Source organism: Megalops cyprinoides, chromosome 4 (genome assembly GCF_013368585.1).
Source record: "Megalops cyprinoides isolate fMegCyp1 chromosome 4, fMegCyp1.pri, whole genome shotgun sequence".
NCBI classification, from domain to species: domain Eukaryota; kingdom Metazoa; phylum Chordata; class Actinopteri; order Elopiformes; family Megalopidae; genus Megalops; species Megalops cyprinoides.
The window spans coordinates 18404168-18417263 of NC_050586.1; the positions used below are offsets into that span (position 1 = coordinate 18404168).

A 13096-nucleotide genomic window follows, 5' to 3' on the forward strand; every position below is an offset into this window, starting at 1 on the left:
CTTCTTTTTATCAAAGATCCTAAAGACATTCATCTTCTCAAAATGTCATCAGCTGCCCTTTGTCCTCCTCTGAAACAAAATCCCTTGCTATTTATTCAAACATCTTCACCACCGCAATGAAAAAGATGCAGATGACAAGCAAAACAGCTCGAATCATGTTTTTTTTCTCACTTCAAGCCCGTGTCTGTATATTCTTTGTCTGAACCTTGCTCAGAGGAAGGACAAACTGCAGCATGGCTGGATTCTGGAGATTCCTCCGTCTCAGCTCTATAGGAGTAATCGGTGACATCACTCAGCTAATCTGGCAGTTCTATCCCTGCAGTGAACCGTGACCTGCGCTGCCCTGGGAAAGGGCGACCTCAACATACACGCATTTCCGTCCACGTAACAGAAACACGCATGCGCTCTTCATGAGCCCGGGATCATCCACCACTAGGGTTGGGTATCGTTTGAATGTTATTGATTCCAATTCCGATTCTGCTTATCAATTCCGATTCTTATCGACTCCCCGTTTCGATTCCAAAATGGTAAAAAAAAGAGAAAAAGGTCAAATGTTTAGATAAAAGAACAAAGATATTTTTGCTAAGTGTTAACTGAACATTCTAAATAGTATTTACTATTTACTAGTATTTACTAAATACATACAATGAAAACGTATGATCCACAGACATGTGCATTAAAAAAAATCTTAAATAATTGATCTTTATCTATCTAAATCAGCTAATTAAACTAACTACCAGTTGTTTTGGAGAGACTATTTTAGTGTTCTGGTGACAAGCACATGCATCTTTATTTGTCCTATATTTTACTAGTCAAGTACATCACACACTATCCCCACTATCAACAAATAAACACCTTGTCCAGAGGTAATTTTAACCGTCAAAACAAGCAAATGTAAAAGGGATTATACTTAGGGTTGGGTATCATTTGAAATTTATCGATTCCGATTCCGCTTATTCTTACTTATTGCAACACTGTACAGTCTTTCAGATCGACGCCGTGCTGCCTTAAATGTTTGATCAGATTTGATGGCCAATCTGACTTGCAGCTAATTAGCTTCCCACATGCATTGCACTTTGCCTTGTCATCCTTCTCTTTTCTAAAGTGAAGCCACACTTTTGGGTATTTACCGCGGTCCATCTTTCACACTGTTGTGACATTAGTCATGTATGCTAGTTCGTATTTAACCCTTTCACACGTAACTTATTTTTATGCTATGTAGCGTGCGTGCTATGTTACATGGTTCGTTATGTTTTCATCAGCGTTATTAAGCTTCTCATAGTTTTCAGTTATCATTTGCTATATTTTTAACATTAAATCGCTGTTTCCTCAAAGCTAAAATTAGCTAAAATTTTCTAGTGTTCTAATCGCACCGGTTTTAGCATACACCCTAAATGGCTAATCACACCGGTGTGACCGTACATGCGAAAGGGCTAAACAAATGGACACGCTGTTGCGTTGATGTGTGACGTAGTCACGTAGACAAGTCTTGGTAGATATGTAGCTTTTATTTGCAATAATAAAGGGTTATCACGTTTAGGAACCGATAAGCAGAACCAAAATTCAATTTTATGGTACTCTGCATTTTGGATTCGGTTCTAATTTGGAACCAAGTTTCGGTTCCCAACTCTATCCGCCATTTCTGCACAACATCTCAGAAAGTGTTTACAAACCGTGTTCTGCACCACAGGAGGAAACAAAGTGCCCCTTGGTCTAAATGTGATGAATAAACAGCCGTTGTTCCGCTCGCCTCCTTTTTAAAAGACGAATCCCACAACATTCCACCGGCTCTGAATGGGAACGTGCGTAATAGCCCGGGCGAGTGGGTCCCTCATTCACAAGGAATTCCGGGAAAAAGGCACATTGTCAAATGTTACGGCCATCTCTGATCCATTCAACAAACAAGGCATGCACCCACACCAAATTCTAAGAAGATTACTCTCTGACTTGCTCATGATCGCAAATATTCAGCACAACATTAAAGGCTTGCACCATAACTGGATTATGTGTAATTGTGATGGCTTTGACTCAGAGTGCCTTCCATTTCTTAGATATTTTGGCAATGTGTGTCAAGTGTTGCAGGAGCAAAATCTGGCGGCAAATGCAAAGGCTGGGAGAACAGGTGACATGTGGGCACTCAGAAATCCTCCGAAGCCTCTATCGAGTCAGCAGCACAGCTCACACAAATTTGACAGGAAAGGAATAAAAGAAGCGCAGAGGTGTTCGCCCCATGCATCTGCCCTCGGTACCCCCGACTCGGTGTCATCACAAGCAGACGGCCCCAAGCCACGTCAGGTGACGGAGGGGGATCGATAGAGCGCACCGACCCAACGGGCCACAAAAGTCAGCGGCGCTCATTAATCCAGCGCTAACGATCCATCAAACTCTGACAACGGCAAGCAAAAGACGGATTAGAGTCGTTAGCTTTAGTTCATTATCGGCTTGTTCCAGCAAAGAAAGAGATCCAGGAAATATGCAACGAGGAAACCCCCCCTCCGCTCCTTCCCACCCAAACATGTGCATACTCACACTTAAGTGTTGCCTTAACAAGATAAGCCCTAATTAGAATCCGATCTACAATAAGTTGTCTCTCCATCGGATCTGATGACAGACAGAATTAGGGGACAGACAGGATGGATTGCTGAGCGACCAGTACCAGAGCCTGGAGGGAATGAGCTGTCTACACTGTTGTCTGGTCTTTGTCTCTAAATTAAGGTCACAAAACATAACCTGGACCTCTGTCTAATCCTCCTTCATCAGTTTAGTTTTTCCCCCAAATGTCTCTAATGCCCTAGCATTAGTATGGCATGATCATACTTTTAATACATCACTTTAACCATTTATCATTGTGAGAGTGTATTATCTGCATGCCGCCAAAAGCTAAATCTACATTAAGCTGACAGCATAGTGCATATTTGATAAGAGTTTCCCATGTGAACACAACTCCTTAATGGGCATAGAGAAAGTAACACAAGACACTCATTGCTGGAGCAGTATAGAATGAATGTGAAAGATAAGACCCTCCTGCTGATCTGAGGACAGCCATGTGTTTAATACAGGGCATCTTTGTGTCCCTGCCAGAGCTTAAAGGCAGACAATAAAAGAAAGTGGGCTTTAAGGAGCATTGCACCATACAAGCAAAGTCATTGTCAATTTCCCCCATGCGAAACATTACAGAATTGCCTAATATGCTGAAACTACTTACAAACTAATATGCTGAAAATACTTACAAAAGACTCACGAAAGAGAGAACGTGAGAGTGTCTGCAAACGGATTATGAAAAAAGAACGATTCATTAGACATACTTGGTCTTCAGCTATTTTTTTTTACAAAACGGGAGCCAGAAGAGAAAATACATCTGCAGCTGTAAGAGACACACAAACTCTGCTCGTGTTTTCTTATAAATATTTAGAAGTTTATATATGCTAACACAGACGGCTTTTCCTCAACGTTTAAAAAAACGGAATGCCGTAGCTTTAAATACATTGTTAATACATAGGTACAGATGGCAATACTTACGCACTGCCCAGATGGCGAAACCTCTAATTTGAATCAAAGGCTATAATTAAGAAACAAAAAATTAAAAAGCAAAGCATGGGGATTTGCTTTTTAAACATGAAACACAACACAAATTACACCAAGAGAAGTTTGGTTTGTGTGGTCGTTATTAAATATTTAAATGAACAATTTCTTTCTTCTCTGTAAAGGCCTCATTTTGAAACGAAATACGGTTCCATATGTGTAATTTGGAGAAGGAGCTCCCCGCAGAGCTATCCGTGTTTCTTTAGTCTGGACAAAAGATAAATTGAAGATGACATGTCGGATGTCTGAAACCGTGGGACTGAATGTCCACGAAAGGTTTGACGTTTATCTTGTTATTCGGATATGGGCGATTTATTATGTTGTGTTGTGCTAGAGTGTAAATTGACTTGTGCGGTTTTTACAAAAGACATCTGTTGAGCACTAGAAACTACGCTTTGTCTCATGGTAAATATGCCGTGAGCTTGTTCACAGTAAACACGATGGGGCGGTGAAAGAAACACAGCAAACTTATTAACTTAATTTAAAAATGCATTTGAGATTACAGTGTGGTATAATATACATTCATTGGTTTAATTATTACGTAATAATCCACACTGTGGACAACACCGTCAGGTGAGTTGACAGGTAGCCTCTTCATTTCGAGGTCCAGCTGCCTATTTTATTAGTACACTGACTACTTGTTAATTATCAAACAGCTACGCAAATAGCCTATTACACAACGATATCATGAAGTTCTTTCCACATTAAAGGAAATAAGTACTTGGACTATGCTCCCCGTTCGAGGTTACTGTATTCATCAGATAAGAATTGACATTACCGGGCAAACAGAAACATCAACTGCATGCCTATTCCTTTCATATTCTGAGCTACATTCCATCACTCTGTTGCAATTTTGTTGTATCTTAACGAAAAACATGCACATTTTAAAAGGGACAATACTACACGCGTAGCCCAACGATGTCTTTAACTCAGTACTATTTTTCAGGGTGTCTGCACCAAAAACATCCTGCAAAAACCAGTAAAATTATTCATCGCCGCTTTAAAACTAAAACAAAAGACAAACAAAACCCGCGTCAAAGTATTTTAATAACTTACCCGTCTCGTACTGTGTTGAGCTTACTGCGGAGAGAACCCCAGCTACAAGCAGCGTAGCGATTGTCAAAGAATCCATCGCACAACTTAAGAAAGAAGGGCTGTAGGACGGTCTTCTTCTGAGCAGCCAGAGAGATTGCTCACAGGTGACTTGTTTTGGACACTGCTAACCGAACTGAAACGTCAAGTCGCTATCTGGTGGTCCCGGTTACAGACAACCCTAAGAGCGTCTGAACTTCAAGACAGATCTGCACCACACAGACACAAGAGATAGTAGAAAGCAGGGATCCTATTTCGAATCATGTGACAGGAAATCGGGGCAATAGCTTCAACCTGCAAAATTGAGCTTGGAGCGAGTAGTTTGCAGTCAGATAGTGGCAGAGATAGACCTGTCGTGAGTGTGTAACAATGAATCGGTTCGGCTGAGCCACCAGAAACCCTCTTTTGATGCTATGCATATAATCGGTGTCAAAAAACAAGGTTTTGTATATACATAACTGACCGATAAACTAGTATCTTTATACCTTGCATTGTTACTTCATGTATCTTCTGAGAAGTACAGAACTGGCGGGGAGCATGTCATTATTGCTCTGCATTTACTTTGCGCCTTATTCCTCTCTGTTAGTATTCAGTGATGAATTAACTTTTATATGGTCAGTTTTGGCACATTACGTCTTGTTTTGTAGTGTCATTAATGCATTAGTAAACTGGATTTCATATAACAGGCGAATTGCTTGGCATTTAGGTCGCGATTGAACCTCCCACTGTTGCTTTCCGCTGAGATACATAATTGTTTCGGAGAGCCCGAGGAAAAAATAAACGAGGTTATCAAATGGAAGAGGAATGTGCACATCGCCGTGTTCAGATTTAAGTGGTTTGTTCCGTTAACAATACTGGGAGTAATTCAGATTTTTCAACCTGCTACCGATGAAGGTGCAAGTTTGTTGTTGAATAAACTATCCCTCTGATTTAGTTCACAATTAATGATGTAATTGATCTGGAACAATAGATTTTCATAATTTACCTCCTCATAATTTACCTCAACAATGTACTATGGTATAATTGTTTAAGTTAGTATCCGTTATTTAGAATGACCCATATGTCGCACATTCATACGACTGTCGCACAGTCATAAAAATTATACTTGTATTCACTTATCAGAGGGAAAATACGATTTCCTTGTCGTAATATTTTGACGCATTGTCGAGCTATAATGGCTCGGATTTGTGATGGAATAATGTGAAGTTTTAGTTCGCATCCATTATTTCCATTTGTGCCGAATGGCGTCCTCTTGTGGAAGCAGTATGTCAAAAAAAAATTTATTGAGGCCGGCGCCAAAAGGGACATTCTAACAAAAGAAGACAAGAAATCAATTACCTTTACCATCACTCTAAAAATGTTACACCCTTAAAGCATTTTGTCTAATAATATCAGTCCCTTTCTCTTATCAACCACCACGGTGATTGCGAAGATCCTGCCAAAACCTAAAGGGGACTTAAGAACATTCACTGACAGTAATGGACACAGACAGAGATGGCCTTTTGAAAGACGGCATGACACAGCCTTGGGATGTGCTTGCTGGGAGGAGTCTCACGAAGCCTTGCTTATTACCTTTGGAGTGATTTCTTACTCTGATCCAAAAAGCATTGCTCTGAATGAGGAGAGGTAAAACGTACTTCTATTTTCCGCAGCTTGTGTCATAGTCATAGTTCCTGATGACATTTGATTTGTTCTTATTTAAATGTGCTTGGTGTGCTCTGGTCAGCATACATTGCAATCAAACAGATCAGACCTTTGCGGATTGCTGTGTGATTGGTGAAGTGATAGATTGCTTTTGACGTGTGCAGACTGCAAGTGGAATGTGTACTTCAGTTTTAACGAACTTGCACACATTTCTATCTAGAGATTTACACTTTCTAAGAATTAATTAAACCTTTGCTCTTAGTTTTAACAAATAACCCACATCTTATCAATTTATCAAATTTAATGTAGAGGTATATGAACAGTACGCAAAGTATTTTGATACTTACAATATTTCTTCACTTTTGTTATTGAAGTGAAGAAAATAAAATATCTACAACAAACCAAGCCTGCTGCCGACTATGTTGTGACTATCATCATGTATCATACTTGTCTGAGCATGTCCATGAGGAGCATTCTTTGTGGTATACTGCCGTTATTATACCCCTCTTCTTTGTCTTTGATCCTCCTGTTCTCTTAAATAAAACGTAAATATATGCATTCAATTTGTATATGTTCCTAGGTTTATAAATGCATTTGTCCAAAATGTTCAGTGCCCAAGAAGATTAGAGTCAATGCAATAGATTGGTAACTGCTTTTAGGAAGTAAAAGATGAAGTTTTCACATTCAGTGTGTTCTATAAAGATGCAAAATGCTTGGGTTCAGTTTGTGTGTACTGATCTACCAACCCTTGCCTGGCTATGTGTTAATCGGCCTTTTATAACAGCATGCTCCTTAACCAGGTGACCCCTCTGTCTGGTATCTGAAACCCTGTGCATGTAGTAGTGTCCCACTGGTGTGTCACTGCTTCCCCTGTTTATTTCATTTTTTGACTGGCCATCTGCTCTGTCTCTGTGCTGAGAGAAGCACTCTCACCCACACAATCTCTAGTACTATGGAAATCAACACAAAAAAACCACACAGCAATCATTGGCTAACTTAGAAAAACAAGAGTCTAACCAGCCGATGATCACAAACCAAGGGAAGGGGTTTTTTTTGTTTCATGTGCTTCTCCAAGGAAAAACTGTCCACTCTGAAGTGTGTGCTTAAAAATTATGTTTGAGGAATACATAATGCATACATGTACAAAGAAACAAACATAGACATTATAGTGAGTCATTGTTTTTGTTGACTGAAGATCAGAAATTCCCACCCTTAGTCAAAGTTCCATTTTAGCTGGTTTGAAGATCTGAAATTCAGTTTAAGATGACTGGGATGAAACTCCAGCTCCCATTGGATTAATTTATGTAAATGGAATGGATGTTAATATTTTATTGTATTAAAAAAGTGTGTTTTCATTTACATTTTCCTTTATAGCAAAAATGTAACAGATCTAACTTTGTTGGCCCACCTAGTGCCTTCAAGCTTGTCCACCCATGTTTCAACATACTCCTTTATGACTGACTTATCATTCTGTATTTAATAATCACAATAACAAATACAATTGTAAATTATAATAATCAAATTTGGAGAAGGCCAGAGCCTTAAGCCTGAATTTTGTTGTGCAATGCAGATCTTTCATTAATATTTCAGGAGGGATGAGATGAAGTCCCATGGTTAATTTAGCCTCCCCTAACTTCATGACTGAGTGCTAAATTGCTGTGGGGTAAGTCACCATCTTACTCAATACTCCTGCATTAAGCGACCTATTGCAACATATTTTTTGATTCAGCAGAATTTACTAGTAATCGGGCAAGCAATCACATTGCACAAGACTTAGAACAATGCTGAAAAGAGTGATGTTGGTCTGAGTTTGAGAGGCATTTTGCATCCACGTAACAAACATGCCCGAGGGATTGAAGTGAGTCAACATGGTTGTGACCTCACCATCTGCTGCTGTCTGTACATTCAGACCATACATCGCCATAAATCTGCCTCCTCGGTATCCCCGTACAATGTGAGGCAGATTGCCATGCCTGCCCTGCAGAGTTCATTTGAAGTCATGTCTGGCGAGTGACTCTTGACCTCACTAATATTTTCCCCTCCAAACTTCAATCACAGCCCTGTACAGCTCTCCTCAATTTGACTAAAATAAAAGTTAACTTCCAGCAGCCCACCTGTACTCTCTAAATCACCCCTTCCCAGCCATATGAGTCATCCATCTCCCTCTGCTTCTGTGGTCTCTAATTAGCAAGCGTTGACACCCCTAGGAATGCTACTTTATTGTCAACCGGCTTCCTTTTCTTTTAAGACGAGGCAAAGAGCCACTGCAAATACAAACCACTGTCTTTCAAAGCACCAGGAAGTGTTCTCTGAATACATATCAGCAGATTACCTTACAACCATCCTTTAACCATCTATATCTAATTGGAGATTAACATTAATTTGAAGTGTCTGATAAAAACAATAACATTACATTGTAGAATGTGCTTCACAACAGGGAGACTGTATAACCTGATGTACCAAATGCGCACCCAGTTAATGGTTTCTACAAAGCAGATACAAAGCAGAGGTGTTTAATGTCCAAATAAGCACTTTCCCTTGGTTCATTGTCTCATGAAACTACCTTACCCACTATCCCTCAAAAACTGCTAATGGTGCTGGGCTTGACAGTAGAGTCCATAGATATATCATTTTGGCCTGAAAACATTCTCTATTCATTTAAGAGGCCATTCTGCCTCTTACCCATCCCATTCCCAAAGACATGGGCCCTATTCAAACGTGCATGGGACAGGCATGTGTATACAGGGCAATGGCATGCTATGTTTTGGCATAAACAGGTTCCATTGGGTTTTTTTTAGGTTGTATAATGCTATAGAGTGTACTAACACCTTCAGTAGAGTGTAAGCCCCAATGTCAATCCTGATTGGCCATAAGCTGACCTGAACCCTAAGGGCACTGGAGCAGAAGGTCAACACCACAACATTCTTTCCTATGCTTTCCAGCACCTATTGTCAGGCCACCAAACCAAAGCGTAACATTACTCTCCTTGTTCCAAAATGTCTAGTATTGACAGATTACATTACAGCGCTTTAGTCAATGAGCCAGAAGAGGAATATTCATATCCAGTTTAGCACATGCAGTCGGGAAGTTTGACCACTTGTTCCACTGGTCAGGCTGACTGAATTCTCTGATCGACCAACAAATGTGACCACAAAATGGAGCCAATGTTGAGCTACCGCAATCTTAGATTGCATACAGGTAGATGTTAATTGATATCTATTATGATAATAATAATTATTAGTATTCTTTATCATTTTTATCAGTCAATATGCTAGTATGCCCATGCCAGATTTTAACCAAATGTTTTTTTCATGTCATTCTGCTTTTTGAGTGGGTGAGAGGTGTGATACGATTGGTTAGATCAAGTGGGCAATATCTGACAAATCTGATTTCCTGACTGCTCCCTCTACCAAACTTTACTTTACCAGAGGTATATCAGACCATCCTGATCTTCCTCTAAAACCCCCTAACAACCATTGCATCTGAAATAATCTTCTATGTGACTTGGCATGATAATCACTCCTGACAGATAATAAAATGAATTAGCAAATATTGCTACTGTTCATATTGCTGAGAATCTTTGTACAATTCAGTTTTGGAAAGACCTTGCTTTAGAGATTGTGTGCTGTAGAGTAAACATTTTTTGTTGCTTTATACTAAGAAACTTCCACTTACATGTTCAACACCACAGCAGACAGACTTTTTAAACATGTCATAAAAACTGGTATTTAAGCAAATACAACCCACTCGGGTTTTGGGGGCCAACAGCAGCACAAGCTCTTGCAAGACACACAGTGAATGACTCTGTCAGACCTTTGAAACTATGCAAACTCATGGCGCCTAGGTGGCCCTGGCAAAGCTAACATGTTTAGAGGAACTGGTTTCTATAATGACAGACCAGGCAGCCAAAGGCAACTCATTTACACATTTCTCTTTGATGCTCGCAAAGGCGAATGGAGTGAATGAGCAGGCATTTCTCCCATTCTTATCCTCTCAAGCAGAGTCCTGAAACGAAGGGAGCTCTGCCATGTTCCTGTTGACGACCGCGGCAAATACCACCAGACAACTTTAATAACATTATGGTTTGCTTCCAGGACCTGATATTGTGCCTTTAGTTTCACTAAACCAATTACAATTTGAACAGTGAGGTAAAAACATTCAAATTACAATTGTAATTATAAAACCCTCTGTGCAACAGGAGCAAAGCAACCTTTTGAACTGAGTAGTTTATTTGTTTTTAATCTCTTTTCCCCATCCATTTATGTGGATAGCCTTCAAGAGCCAGTTATACAATTTAGGTGTTATGCTCTAATTAGACAAAATTAAACTGGTAAACACACCTGTTTTGCCTCACTGACATTCTGGCACAACAGCTTCAAGTTGCCTCGGGAGGCGATTCACCACACTTTCTTTAGACCTCTGTTCCTGGGCAGGAATGAAATTGCATTTTGCTTTCACACATGGGATTGGTTTTGGGGTTGGGGTCATTTAACTGCACAAGGTCAATGGTTGGTTGCTTCATCTACAGGAGCTAGCTTGTGAAAGCTGGCAATGTGATGAGCCCACGCTGATTTATCATTGACCTGTGTGACCACCCTATTGGATTCCAGTGGTGAGAAATCTGTGCTGGCATGAAAGAGACACAATTAGACGACAGCGTGGGTGCCCAATGGGGCCAGTTTTGCACTGATTCTCTTTTTTGGCACAAACAGCCACAACTGAGAAACGCCCAGATGGCATGATCAGCTATCTTGATCAGGACCATATCAGGGGACTTGTGCAGGGCAGAGCAGAGGTCCAGACAGTCCTATCCTGCCTGAAATACTGCTTTAAGGTGAATACTTTTTAAAGGGAAGCCTTTCCGATTTGTAACATCTGTGTACTTTGCTTCCCCATTGAAAACCATCAGCTTTGGTTCTCTTGCACCATCCCTGATGGGATGTTGTTATCCAAAAGCACAAACAAGCAGTGGTTTTCAGCGGCAGGGGTTTGGTGAGGACAGCCTGGGTTCCTAGGCCTCCTTGGGATCCTTTTAGACAACACCACAAACATCCTCTGATGAGTTTCCTTTCATTCGCAGAGAATGCAAAGTCTCAAACGCCAACCGCACTATGCCATACGAAGAGCACAACCCCATTTGCCGCCTGATGAGAAACACATTGAAAAGGATGCATATCGTGTCCATGTACAGCCATTGTTTACAGCAGTGACATATTTGCAGATGAAAGGCAACCCACATTGCATTTCAGCAGCACAGCTCATATTAATAAGCAAAAATGGTCACAGAGGCAGCTAGTGTTTCCATGGGGAACAGTGCTCAGGTTTTCAACTCATTTAGAACTAATCTGAAACACCATGCAAAGCATGTCAACACTTCTCAACATGACCCGTGTCCCAAACTGCTCCCTTGCCCTGTACAGATGCTGGATTAGTTATCAGTAAACGAATACTTAATGCAGAACACCAAGTACTGATCACAGATCAGCAGAAACAAGCTGATTTGGGAGCGAGGGAGCAGTTTTTCATTTGACAGTAGGGAAGCATCTCACTACAATGCACTTTGCATCAAATGTAATGCAGAGCTACATTTTTTGTTACATAACATTCAGCAACTTCAGCCTGATCTTGGAATTTGTACATAGCCACATAGGACAATCATAATAATCATAATATTGCTGACTTGCTTAACAAAATAAACAGATGGTAAATAGGTAGCAAATGCGGAAATGTGGAAAAAAGGCCAGATGCCCAGAGGTTGCTAAGAGGAGAGCTTGTACAAAGATGTAAGGACTGACAGAAGGAGCTATATCCTTGACTGCCCACTACCATCAGGGTCTTGTTGCAGTTGGAACTGTGAATGATCTGAAGTGGTCTAGTGCCACAGGCAGGAAGATCAGCCGACAGGGATCCGCAGTCGTCCAAGCAGGATTATCCAAGGCCCTGGACCAAAAACAGGAAAGACTAGGTGGTCAAAACAAAAAGGATTCTTCACATGTTGCTAAGGAACAACAAGCATGGTATTGAATAGAACACTGGTGTACATATATAAATCTGAGGCCTAATTGTCTTGTTTTATGTGGTCCAACACAAAATAAACTCTCCACCTGTCTTGTTACTGAGACCCACTAATGCATCACTTATGTTTGGCACTGGGAACAGAAAACAAACAATTAAATCAATTTAATGAATCCAGTCCAGACTGAGAAAAATGTCAGGAATGCTTTTAGCTGAGAACTGAGTAAAAATAAAAAGAATAACTTACCAAATCACAGACACCAATGACCACATCAAGCCATAATTATGCATTTTGCAGTTTTGTTCTGCTTCTGAAAAGGACAATGAAATACAAGGCAAAATACAGTGCAGGTTCTTCATTGAAAGTGTAACAGTGTGGAGGAAGCATAGGCTGAATGAGGACACCCCCTCTAGCTGGATCTCTCAGAATCAGCTGTGACAACTAAGTGATCCATAGCAGATTGGCCTCGCCATATCTACCCATTCCACTAGGTAAAATGTGACCGTGGATATTAATTATGGATACATTCACCTATCATTAGCTGCAGAATGAATCACGGGCCAGGTAATGAATTGCAAAAGATAGTGGCAGAACCATTAACCCCCGACTTACAACAGTCAGTTTCAAATCTGTCAAAGCTGACCACAGCTAAATACTAAAATTAAGTTCCCTGCACCATCATAGTCTAAACACACTGCTGTTGCTGAATTGCCACAGATTAAAATGAGCTCCTCATTATGGTGACCATGATTGTGCTTAATT

At 40.4% G+C, this 13096-nt stretch overlaps 1 protein-coding gene across 2 annotated transcripts in view; it reads right to left on the reverse strand.

Annotated features, from left to right (window-relative positions):
- The window catches only part of kremen1 (kringle containing transmembrane protein 1), a 47801-nt gene extending 42919 nt beyond the window's left edge, over positions 1-4882 (reverse strand). For both annotated transcript variants that reach the window (XM_036525892.1, XM_036525890.1), the window contains exon 1: positions 4639-4882. In XM_036525892.1, the coding sequence (XP_036381785.1) occupies positions 4639-4714 (76 nt within the window). In that variant the 5' untranslated portion in view covers positions 4715-4882. The remainder of the gene's footprint in view (positions 1-4638) is intronic.
- Between the last annotated feature and the right edge of the window lie 8214 nt (positions 4883-13096).